This window comes from Barbus barbus (genome assembly GCF_936440315.1).
Source record: "Barbus barbus genome assembly, chromosome: 20".
NCBI classification, from domain to species: domain Eukaryota; kingdom Metazoa; phylum Chordata; class Actinopteri; order Cypriniformes; family Cyprinidae; genus Barbus; species Barbus barbus.
In genome coordinates, this window is record NC_136748.1 from 20,143,419 (window position 1) to 20,160,966 (window position 17,548).

Genomic DNA, 17,548 nt, shown 5'->3' on the forward strand with positions numbered 1-17,548 from the left:
GAAACGGCTTGAATGAACACAAAGGATTACACACTTCAGTTTAAAATGGCACAAAAGTCAATTACCGTTCAAATCAGTGTTTGTACTGTACCTTGGTGGCCTGAGCCCTCTGCAGCAGGGATGAGAGCGAGTGAGATTTACTACTCTGAGGTTTGGCTGAGGGCATCCGCACCACCGGCCTCAAGCTCTCATCCAGACCCGTATCATTCACTGCCTTAATGTGCACCAAGAACGAACGATACTTTCCCCCTGCCATGCCTAGAAAGAGGAACGAAAGGAAAATTTGTGATGCATATTCACGCCAGTTAAATATTGCATGCAGCTTTGACACTGACACTGCTGGATGGGTGGAAGTGGTTGCTATAAATGGCATGTGATGACTGTTAGGGCGAACCTTTAAGGAGTTTGGGACTTGTAAGGCTCAGCATCCCTGCGTGTCCAGACAGATCCAGTCCGCTGGACAACCACACTGGCCCACACAAGATATCATCTTTGTGCTCCTGCAGGAACGGACACAGCCTGGAGCCTGAGAAAGATAGAAATTAATTATTAAAGAATGCTGACAAGACGTTAGCATAACAGGCAAACATTTTAAGATGATCAAAATGGCTTAATCATATGGACTCTTTACCTGGTGACTCCTCGATGTCCATGAACTGGATGTCCTCTGAGAAATCAAGCAGATGTGGTTGTCCGTTCTTCTCTCCATTTGAGTGCAAGACATGAGACAATGGGAAAACAATCTGCCTGTCCACTGCCGTCTCTGCAGCACAAAGTTTTACACAACAAAAGATTAATTTAGTAAATAAAAAATAAAGTATCAAACCAGCCCCCGGAATATACAATATCTTTTTCTGGTCAAGAGTGACTCACCATTCACTTTGCCCAGGCCTGGTGCTTTGTTCTTCAACAGTGTGACCTGGATCTGTGGGATGTTAGTAATACTGCTGTTTAGCACAAACTTGAAGTCCACATGTCCAACCATGCAGGCTTTGGGTAAGACCAGCTCGAACACGTGCTCGTCCCAGCTGGAGCTAAGAGAGAGATATATTACACATTACATGCAAAAAAGGGGGGAATGTCAACAAATTTTTTTTTTTAATAAAATATTTATATTTTATGCATGTATATGTGGGATATTGGTAGAATAACACATGGCTAGAAAGACATTGAGCCAAACAGATTGGAGGACCAGAAAAAACTGTTGTAGACATATATGTGCGTGTCTGATTTTAACTAAACACGCTTTCATACATACATAATCATGTGTTTTAAGGTCATAAAAGTACTTTGAGGGCAGGTGTATGGTGTATGAGGGAGAGTGTAGGTTTGTGAATGCACACCTGTCGCTCTGTAGCTTCCAGGTGCGTGTGTGTTGTGCGGCATCGCCGTGGTGCTGCTGGTGAAGGTGTTGCGGATGCCGCCTTTGTTGCTGTTCCTGCTGCACCTCCGCCCAGCAAGGGGGCACTGTTGCGGAGAAGCGTGGCGTCAGCGTTTCAAAACGTGTTAGTTCCACCAGAGAAGAAAGTGTCTCTACGGTCAATGGCTGGTCCACCAGGAGGTCAATTCCTGCCAAAAGACAGTTTTTTATATTGAACATTTCCACAGGTATGAGGCAAAACATCATTTTACTGCTAGTGTCATTTACACAGAGAGAGAAATACAACATCACATGACACAATGAACAAAGAACAACGCAGAGGAAAAGCACACTGTGCATCAGCAGTTTTAAACAGACAAGTTTCAATACAATAGGAACAATTAATTTCTTAAGATTGATTTCTGATGTGAGGTAGCTGAAGGGGCAAATTAAATAAACTATCTGTAAATGTGTGACTTGCTCCTTCACTAGCCAGGTTTAAGTCTAGTTTAAGGCTAGTCCAGTTTAAGGTTTTGATGTCAATTTGCTCTGATTCTATTCTAATTTTAATGTGTTTATTTTTCATATGATGCATGTTTCTTTTTAAGCTTTTATATACTGTGTTTTGTTGTACAGCACTTTGGCGCAACTCTGTTGCTTTTAAATGTGCTATAGAAATAAATTTTGACTTTGACTTATCTGAACCTCCTGCACTATGTTGGACAGACAAAAGTTTAATTTGATTCCATGTGTCACTCACCTGTGATACCTGGGCTCGAAGGATTTGATGTGGGTTTTGCTCCATCCAGAAGTTGCTCTGCCCTATTAGACAGGGGGCCGTCGACAAAAATGTCGGCGTCATCGATATCATCACACACACCTCCAATTTGAAGGAAATGAAGCTCTCCACCTTCATATAGGGAAAAAAAAAACCCAACTTATTATGTGATCAAGTGCTCAAGCTTTAGAGGTATACCATGAATAACATAACTGCATGTAGCATGTTTACTGCAAGTAAAAATATCCATCTAAAGTACTATGCTTTCTACATTTTCTGGAGGAAATGGTGTTTCGATATTCTGGTCACAAGCCAAGTTAATTATCTATGATATTATGAATATTCTAGATATTTAGTTACCTCCTTTAGTTATAGGTGAACACTAAATAGTCAGATACCTTTATAAAAAATAAAATAAAAATAAAAAGTACTGGCACACCTCTTCAACAAACCACATAATTTGCATTTTATGCATTTTAAGGAAGGTACGCACATCATACATAGGGTTAGAGGCAAACTGCAAGTATGTCTTATAGTAACAGTAATTCAAGTCTTAATCAAACCACTCATTAATACAGTGACGCACAGCAAGAAAACTGAAAGTGAAAGGCAAGGATGGAAGTCGCCTATTCTCCCTTATTCTAATACATGCACAGATGTGATGAGAAATTCTTCTTGAACAACAAATCAGCATATTAGAATGATTTCTGAATGATCATGTGACACTGAAGACTGGGGTAATCATCATAGGAATAAATTACACTTATGATTTATTACCCAGTTACCCAAAAACACACAATAGCAAAGCTGGCATTAATAGACCACAGAAACAGATTCATAAACTGTACTGAATTGTTTAACTCAGCCAATCAAAAGAGCAATACATATTATAAAACCAGTACAGTGGACAAACGATTCACTAACACTTGACTCACCAAGGTAAATGCTCATGAATGTAAGCAACACGGTTTGAGAGTTACAGCCCTGTCTGAGAGTCGGCTGATCTCACTACAGTTAATGAGAACCTTATTGGTTACCATGGCAATGAGGTATGTGTGGGAAGCAAGCTAGACTGAAAGAAACAGTCCACACGTCATATGCCCTTGTTAGTGAACAAGACATGAAGAAGCCCGTTATAAAGCATCTGGGTTGCTTACCTTTTGTGCAGGCACACAGCCGGTCGGTGCCTGAGCAGTAGGTAACAGAGACGAAGGGGTCCACCTCTTCTGTTCCCTCTTTCTTGGGTGGCTCCACCTTGGCCATCACCTCAAGGGTGGACAAGTCTAGAATCATGATGTAACCTGCCTGTGTAGTCACCACCAGGTGTCCAAGTCCAGCCACCTCTCCTCTCTTTTCCTTCCCAAAGGCAGTTCCCATGCTTGGGCCCACGATCACTGCGGACGCAACCGTCCCTGTGCCATTTTTGAGCCCTGAAGGTGTAGACTCCTCTGAAGTTTCCTCTCCATCATCCTCTCTGCCATCCAGCACATCTGGCGGCAGGAGGAGGAGAGATGTGACGGCATCCCGTGGATCACGAATCTGCTGGACCTTCACCGGTTCCTCCTCCAGGGTCACGATACGAGTGGAGTAATTCAACTTGTAGAGCGCAAGATATCCGCCACCACCACTGCCCCCTAGAGGTCTGGAAGTATGGGGCTGTTGCTGGTCATGAGGGGGCAGGATGAGTGGGGTCTGTGGAGTAGAGGTGCCCGAGTGGGCGTCATGGCCATTGGCCAGTGTCTGTCCTTTGCGATGGCCACAGAGAGCCGAGTGCAGACGGTTGAGGGTGTTTAACACCTCCACTTGATTGATAGCGCTAAGGGACTCTACGGAGCACGGCTGAAGACCAACTAACAAGTGTAATCCATCACTGCAGGGCGTGATGGAATCAACGTACAAATTCTCTTCCTCCAATGCTTTTGGCAACCGCAAGCACTGCACCAGAGAACCCGGCCGCGGAGCCAGAGAGCTCCACTTTTCCCCATCTAAAGGTCCAAGCCCAGCAGCCGCATCAGCAAACTGCTGGATGTACGTGATGGGAGGGTCCTGCAGCAACAGCTGCTCGTGAGAGTCAAATTCCATCTCGATAATCTGCGGGACAGTGAAGCCCTCCTCGTGAAGCCCTTTGCTCATCAGGTTGTTCATCTGGGTGAACACCTTCCCTGAAGACTTCTCATCTGCTTCTTTGATGCTGTAGAGGAGTAGTACAGGCATAGTCCTATGCACAGGGGCGGCTGGTGGTAGGTTCGGGGAGCCCAGGTCTGTGGGGGGATTACAGGACTCGATCTCCATGGGACCCTGGTCCGGTGCAAGTCCCTCAGGGGCAGCAGTCCTTACTGGGCTATCCATGGAGCGCCGAGACAGAGGGGGACCTAGTGGAGAACTAGCTGCTGACCGGTAGCTTAGCAGTCCTCCGGCCAGCAGGCAGGGGAAAGGAATGTTGTGGTGCTCGGCCGGCCTCTCCTTAGCCTTGTCGGCTTTTGGGGGGCCCAGTGAGTGCAGAGGATTGGCCCCCAGCTCCTCCAGGTCTTTAACTGTGTCTTCCAACACACTGGCCACCACCTCCCACTGCAACTTCTCAGGCTGTTGTAGGACACTGAGAGCTGTGACTCCCAAACTCACCTCCATTGTCTCTTTCTGACCCAGTGGGCCTACACAAATAGAAAGCAGGAGAACAATTATAGGGTGTTTGGTGACAACACTGAGTGAAGATATGCTGAATTAACATTGTTAATACATGAAAACCAATGTCCGAGTGCTTTTACCTGTGACCGACTCTGATCTGGAATGCTCTTCGCTGTCCGAGTCCTCTATCTGGTCATCACTAGGTACAAAAAGACAGGACATGTTCAATAAACACAGAGTATAACATCTTTAAAAAACTTGCCAAAGGTGTGTATATGTGGGTTTACAACCTGTCTCCCTCTAGCTTGGGTAAGTCAGAGCAGCAGGTGGCCTCTTCTAGCCAGGAAAGTGTGGGCCTTCGTGATTCTGTGCCTGTGAGACTCTGCTGCTCACTGCCGGACAGGATCAGCTGCCTCAGGATGGCTGGGTCATATGGGTTCACCTCAAACTTTAAATGCACCTGCAGAGGTGAGAAAAACATGGAGGTTTAGGTGTTCTGCGCCATTCTCATCCACTTTAGAAATGAACATAGAGATGGAAAATAAACCTTCATAAGCTTTGAAACATCCCAGATGCAAATCTTCCCCCTTTTGGTTGCCGTAGCAAGGAAATGAGGGCAGCTTCCGAACCCATAGCACACAATTTTATCCGAACCATCTGGACTGGGAAACTGAGCTGGGCAGGTTGCCAAAGTGACAGATAGCGGAACGTTTTGGGTGTGCTCCCCTTTCACAAACGGACAGTTGGGTGAATGGCGCTCATGCTCGGACCTAAAAAGGTTGAAAATGCATTATTAGGATGGCCAAATGGAGGCGTTTCCTCAGCTCTTGGCCTTTGTTATGTTCCATGTTTGAGTGCGTGAGACATTGCAGTTGTGTTTTAGTGGAGTGCTTCTCACCAGGGCTCATCTGTAGGTTCCCAACACACTAAACACACGCTGCAGGTGAAGCACATGGCCCGGTCATCACCTGTGGATGCAGGCTAGAAGGAAGAAGACAGTTGTTAGCATCATCTATAGTGCAAAGAGACATTCAAAGACCTGACACAAAAAAGTGAAAGTGACGTGGCCAAGTATGGTAACACATACTCTGAATTTGTGCTCTGCATTTAACCCATCCTAAGTGCTCACACACAGCAGTGAACACACACATATCGTGAACACACACCCGGAGCAGTGGGCAACCATTTATGCTGCGGCGCCCGGGAAGCAGTTGGGGGTTCTTGCTCAAGTGGTATTGAAGGTGGAAGAGAGCGCTGTCCATTCAAAAGTAGGTCAGTACACAAAATGCGATATAAACTAGTGGCTGTGAATCTTAAGTGGCAAAAATACTATTTAAATATGAGCACGTTCTGCTTGTCTCTGTTTGAATGAACTACACACATACTGAAGTGTGCGTAGGGTTGGGCATCGTTTTGATTTGAACGATTCTGATTCCGATTCCGATTCTTCCTTTCGATTTCGGTTCTTTTCGATTCTCAATTCCGATTCTTTGTGGGCTGGAGTCAAAACATGTCACAGGCTCATTTGATTTCACAGAGGATAATTTTATTTTGATTCAATATGAGTTTTAGTTTTAGGAGCTGCAACCCATGTAGGAGAAAATTACCACATATGCGGTAACTTTTCTGTGGCACTCTTCCACTTTCTCCGCTGGCATTTTCCCCTGCTTTGCTGCCAATGTGAATGGAGTTTCACAACGAGTCTCCACCGGTTTAGCATTAGCAGCAGTAATATTAGGACTGCTACTAGCGTGGGCAATTTGCATAACGCTACATTCATCTACGAGGGAAAAAAAAAAATATTTCAGTAACGTTGTTGTTCACCAAATTTGGTCAAGCGCTTTATTGTTGTCACTTACCTGATTGTTGTGACGAGGTAACGTTACTAACGTTGGTTAGCGCAGGGTTGCCCAAGGAGGACGAGACAGTGGACCTGCGCAGCACGTCAAACACGCTACACTCCTTAATTTGTACATCATGCAGGCGTAGGTGTTTCGTCATATTCGTAGTGCATCCTCCCGTGCAAGATATTTTGTCACATGTGTTGCACTGTGCCGACCCAGGCTTTTTTAGTGTGAAATAAAGCCACACTTTTGAACGCCGCTTACCGTGCTCCATAGCTGCAACTGAACAAGCGCGCGGCAAGCACTTCCGGAAATACGGTGGCCACAATGGAAACCAAAACTTGCACGTTTGGAACCGATGATCGGAATCGAAAACAAATTTTAGAAACAATTCCAATGGCATCGTTATTTTTTTAACGGTTCCAAGTTGGAACCGGTTCTCGATGCCCAACCCTAAGTGTGCGTGACATTCGTTGTGTTTTCTGTCTCTGCCACCGCAATATAGGAGTACATGAAACATGAAGATAACCTTTAGAACTGCTCTGAGTTACTTTATGAGCATTTTACCATTTCTTTTGAGAAAAACTATTGTAATATCATACAAACAGAGAAACTTAATGGTCTTCACAGCAACCTGCCAAAATAAAAGTTTGGTTTAACTTAAAGAAACAGTGACAGAACTATTACTTAATGTAATCAAAACATTATTTTTAAAGAAATATTTACCAGAAAAGTTATTTGAGGAAAAAATAAAACTCTTATAAAATGTTTAATAAATTGCTGTTTAATATTGTAAGACTTATTTAATTAAACACAAATTAATTTGACTATTAAAAACAGAAAAAACGGAATCCGGAAACATTAAAACAGAATTTGGGAAAACATAAAACAGATTTCATAGGGCCCTAAGCATGTCAAGTCTTGTGCCCTAGCACAAGACTTGACATGAAAGACTTTACAACTTATTTACCAACAAATCTGGTATAACAGTTTAAAAAGATGAAATTCCACCTAGATGGTCAGGGCTAACCCTTAAAGAAACTTCAGTTCAGAATTAATCACGTATTCCCATTTCGCTCTATTTCTTAAACTAACAGAATGTCCCTTTGCTGTGTCACCCTTTCATCCACAACACAGAGGCACTGTTCTCCCTTCACTTCGTTCAGTTGGCATGACAACAGTGAACATGGGTGAGAGGAGTAGTGTGGTCTCTTTGGTTACCAGCGCAGCTCAACCCTCCTTGGCATGCATGGTGACTCGAGTAGAGACAATAAATCATGTACCAGCGCAACATCGGGAATTCCCTGATATTACAATAAAACCGAAAGCGAAACATTCATAAAATGATCTTTGATCTCATTATAGACACCTCATTTTTATCTCTGTTGTTTACATAGCCTGAACAATCAGGAAACACAGTTCTTTCATTCTTGTTGACCCAGTTTTAGGTCTGTGCTCAAAATGATTTCATTTTCAATAGTGATAGAAACCGATTTTCACAATCAGTCAGTGGCCATCAAGAGGAATCATTCAAACAGTGAAAAAAAGAAAACAAAAATAACACATACCACACGGAAAGCAAACCGAAGAGGACCTGAGCAGGGCAAAATTTAAAGGTAACAGTCAATTTGAAAAGAAACATTGCCAAGGTGATGAAACAAACCTGGTGATAAAAGCCCGCCTGGGCCATGGGATCAGGCTGAGCCCACCTGTAGCCAGTATGAGGCCAGGATGTGAACGTCTCTCTCCTGTTAGCTTCACTGTACATCAAAGACCTGTAAATATTACACATACACTCTTAAGTCAAAAAAGAAATCATATATTCTAAATCTATAATCCACTATAATTAAATACACTTATTTCTGTAAAAAAATGTGAGCGGTGCTTGCCCATGCTGTCACCCTATAAGGTGTTCTGGATGGTTTCCAGTGTGTTATAGAGTGGTTACTTAAAGGGGTCATGAACTGAGAAATCAAAATTCCCTTGATGTTTTGTAGATTAGCATCAGTAGAGTTGAACTTGAAAATGGTGCATTAACATCTTTCTGTGGTTGAGACAACATACTTTCTAATGTTCATTCATGTTTATTTTGTGCTGTAACTAGTAGTAAGAGATCAGTTCAAGTGCCGCTTGAACTGACACATTAAAGAGCCACAAAATGGTATTTATTGTTTGAATTTCTTAAAAAAAAAAAAAAAAAAAAAGACAATTTGAAAGCTCAAAAGCTCAACTTTGTTTCATACCAAAAGTAATGCACGTTACAGTGTCCTCTTTGCTCTGTGATGAATTATTCACTGCGCCTTGGGTTGTCGAACATAGCAACAGGGGTGGGACTTTGCGAAGGATCAATTATCAAGCTGCACTATTTGCAGTAACATTTATAATTCGGAATGCTTTTATGCTATCACAAATAATTTGACAAACACTGAAGTGACCCTATCCTGTGCAGTTACCTGTCTACAGAGCGCCCGGGTCCGACACCCAGCTCTGGCCTGCCGCTCGGTAAGAGGTAGGAGAGTCTGTCCATGACCGAAGAGGCTACCGACAGGGCTGCGACATTCTGATTCAACTTTTTCAACTCGTTGATGATGGCATTCGTTACCACCTTCAGCACGTGATGAGGGAGATGGAAGGTCACAGTCGCCCACTGGAATGTGAGAAAGATGGAGGATGACATTACATTTCAACAGCATTTACAGCAGAAAGGCATGCAAGATGGTGTAAATAATAGGCCTACGTCTACGGTTTTTAGGAGCTTGTAACAGCTGCAAAGACTTGAGGATTTTCCAAGCTCAGCTGCCTAATTTCAGGCCAGTGTTTAAATATTTCTAAACTGAAATGTCTGAACAAGTCTGAACAAGCTTGTTCACAACAATCCTGGCTTATTTCAACTTTCACTCTCATTTAAACTTAGAAAAAAAACTAGGTTTTTTTCAAACATGAAATAACCTGATACACAATCTGTGCTCTTTCCAAGAGCCAGGAAAGTTCCAGAACCCAGTGCAGTGGCCTGACAGGGGTCAATGGAAAGCTGAGTGAGAAATCCATCACCGTAGCTGACGCTCATTGTTACAGCAGTGCGATCTGGATCTATTCCAAATTACGGAAAAAAGGGTGCTTGGATGACTACACAAGGGAACACGATGCACTTACTTTCATTTTTATTTTTTTTATTTTTACCACGAGGCTGATGCCGTGGTCCACTGCGAAACTGCATGAAGAAGACTGCAGTAATATGCTGATGGCTTGGAGGACGCAGGGGAGAAACATGTCGTCATTATTAACTGCAGAGGCCCATTTTTTAAAGACTCAGAAAGAAAGTGCTGATCTAGGATCAGTTTCCTTCCTCCTATCCAGATGAATATGACTCATGCGTAGATGGGATAAACAGTTCCTAGATCAGCATTTATGGGGGGTCCTTATAAACACACCATTTAAATACAGTAGCCGCAGACTCCCAGTGTGATAACCGATGCTCTTATTCTCTCACTACACAGATGCAATCTGTACATACTATACACAAAATAATAAAGACATTTCTGCTCTCTGTACACATGCTTGCATCTGATATAGACTGCAGCAATGAGATTATTTTTAACAACTGAACATAACTTTGTATTATCTTTATTTTATTGTATTTTACTTGATTTATTTATTTTTATATATTTACTAGTTATGCTTTGTTTTTTTTGTAATTTTTTACATTGTTGCATATTGGTTGTTCATAACTTAATTTTATTATATAAACACTTCATATATTTTATTTCTTTATATTGTGTTTTATTGTTAATTTTTCATTTTGCAATTATATTTATATTTGTTGTGCATTGTTTATTGGTATAGTTTTTTTTATTACTGGCACAATTTTTATTTTATTTTTTTAAATACTTAAATGCATGTAAAGCAATTTTGCCAATAATTATACCAACACTGAAAGTACTCTTGAACAGGGCTCGACAATAAGGACTGCCCGATGTCCCGGGGCAGTACGTTCGGGACAGTAGACGGATTTGTCACTTGCCCGATCGGGCCACTGCAGCATCATTTGCATGTGTTAATTAAAGCCTTGTTAATTAGAAATTCAAGCGATTAAAAAGATTTCTGCATGAAAAACAACTCCATTCAGTAGTACTCGCTCGCTGTCTTCGGTTCTGTGTGAACAGGCCGCTCTGACGCGCGAGCGGCTTGGAACGGGCAAATACATACAAAAGTATGTCAAAATACCCCTCTAGGCAAGTCACTTTGTAGCTTTAACAATGATTAGTCTAATTTATACACTGGAGTACAGATGCACTGATCGACCAGACATAGTGTTTTATTTCAGATCATCTCTGTCCCGTGCTTGCACACAAATTGCACTGCAATCATTTTCCTAAATGCTATTTGAGTGGAAATGTTACGTTATCATTATAATTAGTCTGTAAACGGCCTTAACAGAGGCCAGAGACGCTGAACACGAACGCAAAGAGGAAACAAATATTGTAGCAGTCAGATCAAGATCACGGTTCACGATGCGCCCAAATATTGAATTTTATATAAATGTTTCTGAAGGGAACTGGCTGTTTTTAGAGATGGCGTTTTCTTTTCATTTTGTCGCCGTATAATGCATTTAACCCTCTGGTTGTGTTCGGGTCAAATTGACCCGAAATGTTTTTTCTTTTTCCTGAAAATACTAGTTAACGTTATCGCATTGGACTCAAACTTACTAACTTTGTGCACATAGGGTACAAGTAATTTTTTTGTGGGTTTTACACTCGTTGTGTTCCCGGTCAAAAATGACTGGACTCCAAACAACTGCTTATAAATCTGTCATTATGCTATATTATCACTAAATATTGGATTCATTCTTTTTGTCAACTTGTTTTCTTTCATTTAGGACTGGTTTTGTGTTTCTATTTGCTTCTGATTAATCGTAAGCCTCATTTATCTGAGAGTATGTATCTCATTTTTTCAGTGAAAAAATAATTTATGAAATAAAACATTTGTTTACTGTGGTAACCAAGGAGTTGTTCTATAAGCGCCACCTGCTGGCAGAGAGTGAAATTGGGTCTCATTCAGCCCAACTGCTGTTTCTGTGTCATGCATGCAGATGTTTTATGTGGCATAATTTCACAAAGCTAAAGCCAGGTCATTCTGTTTTTGCTTCAGATTTTGAAATTATACAGTCTAATATAAATCAAACCTTGCACGTTTTTTTTGTTTTGTTTTTTAAGATCAATTCATGATTAAAATGCAGTGGCTGCCTCTAATATCAAATGGCTATGAAAAATCAAGGTGCAACAAAGAGTGAAGAATAAGCAAATGTTATTTAATATGTGATTTTTCAATTTCTTTACCCGAACATCTACAAACATAAAAACCTAAAGAATTATTTCATTTCTATATTTGTGCTATAGGCCTATGTTTATTTGTGCTATTACTTATGCTATCCACTTTTAATAATATTTACATTTTATATTTATGTTTATTTCTGGCTAGTGATTTTTGCTGTGGTATTGAAATTGAAAGATAATTTTAAAATGTATTTGGTATCTAAAATATTGCTGTCATATAAGCTTATTTATTACAATAGAGATCAAAAACAATGATAACAGCAACTATTTAATTTTTTTGTGTTTCAGGGCCAGTGAAAATGTCACAAGTCACAGTCACACTAAATCATGTGTTTCCCTCTGCTCTTCACTTTGCATTCTTACAGTAGCAGTCGTGACAGTACGTATAAAGATGGACCTCAGCTCTGACAGACTTCACTGGCACAGGTGCATTAGTGGGAGTCTTTGATCATCCTCCTGTTACTGCAGGGCTACTGATACACCTCAGAGCACTGCAGCACCGTTGTTCAATACAGCCTGTGTGTGTCTGCACAGATAAGTCACTGTGAGGATGTGTCTCATGAATAATCTATACGCTGTAATGCTACATGACTCAACTATTCTTGCTTATTAACAAACACACACACACACACACACACACACACACAGTCAGGCTGCATTACATCAGCGAACATGTCATGACACACACTGTGCCGCGAGGTTTTAATCCGACATTATGGGAACCACAAATTCAAGTAAGGAAAAGTAGCTTGCCAGAGGCTCTGCAGCTCTGAAACATGAAGCCAAATCCCAGCACTGCACAATAATGAATGGATGGGCAATACTACCAGCATGTGTTTGTGAGAGATAGAGAACCAGTCCCGTGATTAAAGAAAACTTTAAGAACGCATTCCACAATCAAGCCATACATTTTTATCATACATTTAAACAAATTATTGATAGGACAAAATATGTTTTCTATGGAAGCCTGTTTCTGCTTCAGAGTAAATCAATTAAGAAAAAGTCACAAATGCAAGAAATTAAGCAACAATTGTAAGATATGAAGTTGCATGTGTTATATATCTTTTAGAAAAACAATTCTGAAATATAAAAGACTTAACTGTAAAATATGATGTCCCAAATGTATAAAATTGCAAAATATAATGCCCCAAAGATATAAAAATCACTTCAGAGAAATATAATTGCAGTTGTAACTATAAAAAATCTACCTGAGATATAAAGGTGCATTCAAGATATAGTTTTAATTGTGAGCTATAGTCACATTTGTGAGCAATAAAATCAAATTATTAGACAATAAAAAAAAAAAAGATATTAGGGCTGCACAATTAATTGAATTTCTAATCGCGATTACGGATGGATGCCACGATTACATAATCGTTCAAAGCCGTGATTACAAAAATAAATAAACAATTAAAAATGCCCACTTGCATTATTCGGCTTAAGAGGTGTTTGCAGCACAGAGTTTAACAAACTCAAACACCCTGGATAAAAGACATTTTGTCTAACTGATAGTCATTGTCACTCATGATAGATGCATGATAGATGTGTTAATCGTCAAACATGTCAAAAGCGGAACAAAATAGCGGTATTCGTTTGAACTGTGCGTCACACTGACCTTTTATCCACTTCGCCTCAAAAGAAAACAGCGCAGCGCGAGCTTAGAGCGAATGCGTTTCTTACAGTGACCAGTTTAATATACTAAATATGTTAAAGGAGTAATGGAATATAATTACATTATTTTGTTAATTATTCTATCAGTTGATGTGGATTTGTAATTGACTATGTCTTTAGGCTACTGTTTTTCAATGCAAACACCATAGAAACCATATAGTTAGGCTATTTTTTACCCTGGCAATGAGGTGCTGTACTTTTGGTTGTGTATAAAAGATGAGGCTGTTACAGTTTTCACAATGGTACATCTGCATCCCAACTCAAGCTCCTGCTACTCTGAACTCAAGCTCCTGTTCTAATGTGCATTTCTAAGAGACCAAACTTGTAAAATTACATGTTCAGTGCTACCAAATCAGGTGCTGGTGCCACTGCTCTCGAATGTTAGTCTGGAGCCCTGATAATATAAATTGTACTGTAAAATGTCACTCTAATTTGAAATTTCGTCTGTTTAAGAGTAAATGAAATATACAGCTTTAGTACACCATTTTTTCTTTTAGTTTTAGTATAACATTATATCATGCATAATTTGACCTTTTTTTGTTTAAAGAAGAAACCAAACCAATGTATAGTTGACATTTGAGGCTCAATGCTATAGAAAATAAATAAAAGTTCAGGAAGAGTGTTTTCAGCCTTTTTTAAAATATATATTTTATATAAAAAATATGGCATGCAGCTTCAAACAATGGCATAAATCTGTTCAAAATAATCGTTATTAATAAACGCAATTACAATCTCAAGGGAATAATCGACAATTATGATTGTCATAATCGTGCAGCCCTAACTGATATTAAGTCAATTATTAGAAAGGTGCAATTTTGAGTTATGATTATGAGAAATAAAGTCACACAGTTGTCAGATGTAAAGCCAATTATAAGAAATATAGTCTCAATTGTTGCTATGAAGATGTAATTGTGAGGTATTAAGGTGTAGCTGTGAGCTATAATTATTACAATTATGAACCACAATGTTGCAATCCTGATATGTACATTTACGTGAAATAAAGAGGCCATTATGACCTATAAATTACTTCATTACCATTTTAGCCATAAATAGGCTTGACTCACAAAAAGATTAAAATATTAATTCAACCTTTAGTGAGCTAGGTTGATTATTCATCAGGCTATTTATATTTCTACACTTAGCACTTTTTTTACAACTCTGCAGTTACAAAAACATTATAATGAATGCATCATCCTTCCTGTTAGACTCACCTTTGCCACTTTGTGATTGGCCGCCGTCTCATGTGAGGTATTCTCCAGGCCTTCTTTGAGCTGGGTGAGAAAGAGATCGTAACCCTCCGTGTTGGAAACATCCACCTTCTCCATACACGCATACAACATCTGCTGGGCCTACAGGGAAGACAAGGTACAATGTATTTCACGTTTCCTATCCATTCAAACCTCAAAGATATAAGCAGAATATAAGCAATAAGTTAAACAGTTAACTGAAATACAATATTACTGTTATTGTATTTTTAAACAAATAAATGCAGCTCTAGACATCATATGAGATTTAAAAACATTTAAAAATTCTTAACCGATCTCAAACTTTTGAACTGTAGTGTACTTTTAGACTAACCTGGGTTACCCCGATTCAAACTTAATGAATCTAATAACAATCAGAATCAGTCTTTATTCCATTTTATATTATTAATTTGTAATGACATTTTTAGGGCTGGTCCGAATACCATTTTTTGAGCTTCGAGTATTCGGTAGTGATCAACATCGAATATTCGAAGCTTCGGTGGGAGGGGGCTGAATATATTCTTATCTCTAATAAAGGCAGGAATCTCTCTGTGTGTGTCTGTCTGTTGCATTTTTATGTCGAGAACCGTTCATCCAACTGCTGGGGACGCAAGGGAGTGCAAAGTCGCATTTTTGTGTAATATGGATACAGGAAAGTCGCCACACTTTCAGAATGAATAAAACTTTAATAAATGATAGAACAGCACAAGCCGAAAGCCGGGCGCTACATGCGGCCCGGGCAGGGTTTATATTATTTAAGAACGAACACTGCACTATAATACAAAACAATAACAGGTCTGTTAGAGCAATACTTTAAATAAGGTATAGCCCAACATTTATCAAACAAACAAATAACTCCCAAATTAGCAGCACAGTAAGGCGCCGTAAAGGGTAGGCTATTTAAATAAAAGCACGAAAAATGAATTAACGAAGTTCAACGAATTGTAATAAATAAAGAACACGGCAGCAGCATACTTTCAATAAAATCACACATTTTAATTAACGAACAGTTTAAATAAAATTAAATGAATTCCCTTATAGAATAAAAACATTTTAATAGTCTAAATAAAATAAACAAAATATTCTTTACAAAGTAAAACTTTTAAATAAATCACTTCCAAATCGGATATTAGCAGCACATTTTTTTAAAATAAGGTAGCCTAACATTTTTCCAACAAAATCACTCTTAAATCATAAATTAGCAGCAGAGTAACACCGACACCATAAAAGGTATGCTAGTTAAATAAAAGAACAACAAATAAATTAACAAAGTTCAACAAACTGTAATAAATAAATGACAAGGTAGCATTATTTAGTGTTTAAATAAAAAATAAAAAAAATCCCTTATACAATAAAACAAAATGTAATGGGCTAAATAAAATAAGCTAACGTTAGTTCACATTTCAATAAACGAACAATTTTACAAATCAAACTTTCAAATAAATAAAATCAGGTTGCAAGCTGAAGCTAGAAAAGCTACCTATTTAGCTACACTCTTTTCAAGTTGTGTGCAAGAAAGATGAGCTTGTCTACATTTTCGGGCAAAAGCGAACTTCGGGTCTTATTAACGATGTAGCCAGCTTTTGAAAAAATGCGCTCTGACGGAGTTGAAGTGGCCGGAACGCAAAGGAGGTGTTTGGCTGCAAATGCCAGTTTAGGGTAGCGGTCACTATTTTGCTTCCACCATGCAAGCGGGCCCGACTGTACTTTTGTAGCGTATTTTAAATATTGCTCCATCTCTTTTTTTTGCGCCGTCTCCATGTTCTTCTTCCTCTTCGTCATCGGACATCGTTGTGTGCAAAAATAGCATAAATAGTACCAACTCATAAAAATGTCCCAGAGTTTAGAAAGCTTAGAAAGACCAAATCTCGTAAGAGACGTTCAATCTCAATCCCATTTTACCACGTCGAATCAATACCATAAAAACAATAAGCTAATCACGACCAACATTATGCTATTAAAAAGTCCTATATAAACAGATTTACTTCCAGCTCTGCGGTGATGACTCATGTTTACACTTGCTTCAGTTCTCACATTTCACTGTACATGTTTATGAATGGTCTTCCTGAACAAGTTGAGTCACATGACTCTGGCACTGGGACTAGGACTAGGGAACTCCTAAATTAACTCATGTGACCTAGCAGAACAGATCTGGCTCCCATGAGGAACAGCTCATGGGGGGGCTGGGCGCTATGGCCTAAGAACTATTTTTTTTTTTTTTTTTTTTTCTTGTTTTCCCCCCCTTACTTAAAATCAATCTGCCGATGACAAAGAAATTGTTCAAAACAAGTTTTAACTTCATTTTGTTTTGATTTTCCCTTCTGGGATTTAATATGGATTTCCCCCTTGGGGTTAAAGTGCAATCAGAAACAACAAGCCAAAAAGACAAGATGGCAGACGAATATGTAAAGTGAATATGTAACTTAACATAACGTAACATAACATAAAATTATGTGACCCTTTTTGATAAGTTTTCTTTAAACACAAGTTTTAACATATTGCTATTCAGTAGATAGGAGGTAGTTCTGATAAAGTGCAAACAAAACATTCAACAGCATTAAATATCAGTGACTGTTGGTTGTTTTTTGGCGGGACGATGACGAATGGTTTGCAGATCCTGAGCACCACTGACAAACATCTGATCTTGTAAAATGTGTGGTAAGTACTGCCGCTCCATAGAATAAACAGTACAT

The 17,548-nt window shown here is 39.6% G+C and overlaps 1 protein-coding gene across 3 annotated transcripts in view; it reads right to left on the reverse strand.

The window, feature by feature from the left end:
• The window catches only part of LOC306886288 (dual E2 ubiquitin-conjugating enzyme/E3 ubiquitin-protein ligase BIRC6-like), a 115,166-nt gene that overhangs the window by 79,156 nt on the left and 18,462 nt on the right, over positions 1–17,548 (reverse strand). For all 3 annotated transcript variants that reach the window (XM_079443269.1, XM_079443268.1, XM_079443267.1), the window contains exons 3-16: positions 14,823–14,960; positions 9,061–9,254; positions 8,271–8,382; positions 5,662–5,744; positions 5,311–5,533; positions 5,054–5,223; positions 4,904–4,962; positions 3,296–4,789; positions 2,121–2,270; positions 1,344–1,569; positions 874–1,034; positions 632–763; positions 395–526; positions 92–258 (exon numbers count right to left, since the gene is read on the reverse strand). In XM_079443269.1, coding sequence (XP_079299395.1) covers positions 92–258; positions 395–526; positions 632–763; positions 874–1,034; positions 1,344–1,569; positions 2,121–2,270; positions 3,296–4,789; positions 4,904–4,962; positions 5,054–5,223; positions 5,311–5,533; positions 5,662–5,744; positions 8,271–8,382; positions 9,061–9,254; positions 14,823–14,960 — 3,441 coding nt within the window. The remainder of the gene's footprint in view (positions 1–91; positions 259–394; positions 527–631; positions 764–873; positions 1,035–1,343; positions 1,570–2,120; positions 2,271–3,295; positions 4,790–4,903; positions 4,963–5,053; positions 5,224–5,310; positions 5,534–5,661; positions 5,745–8,270; positions 8,383–9,060; positions 9,255–14,822; positions 14,961–17,548) is intronic.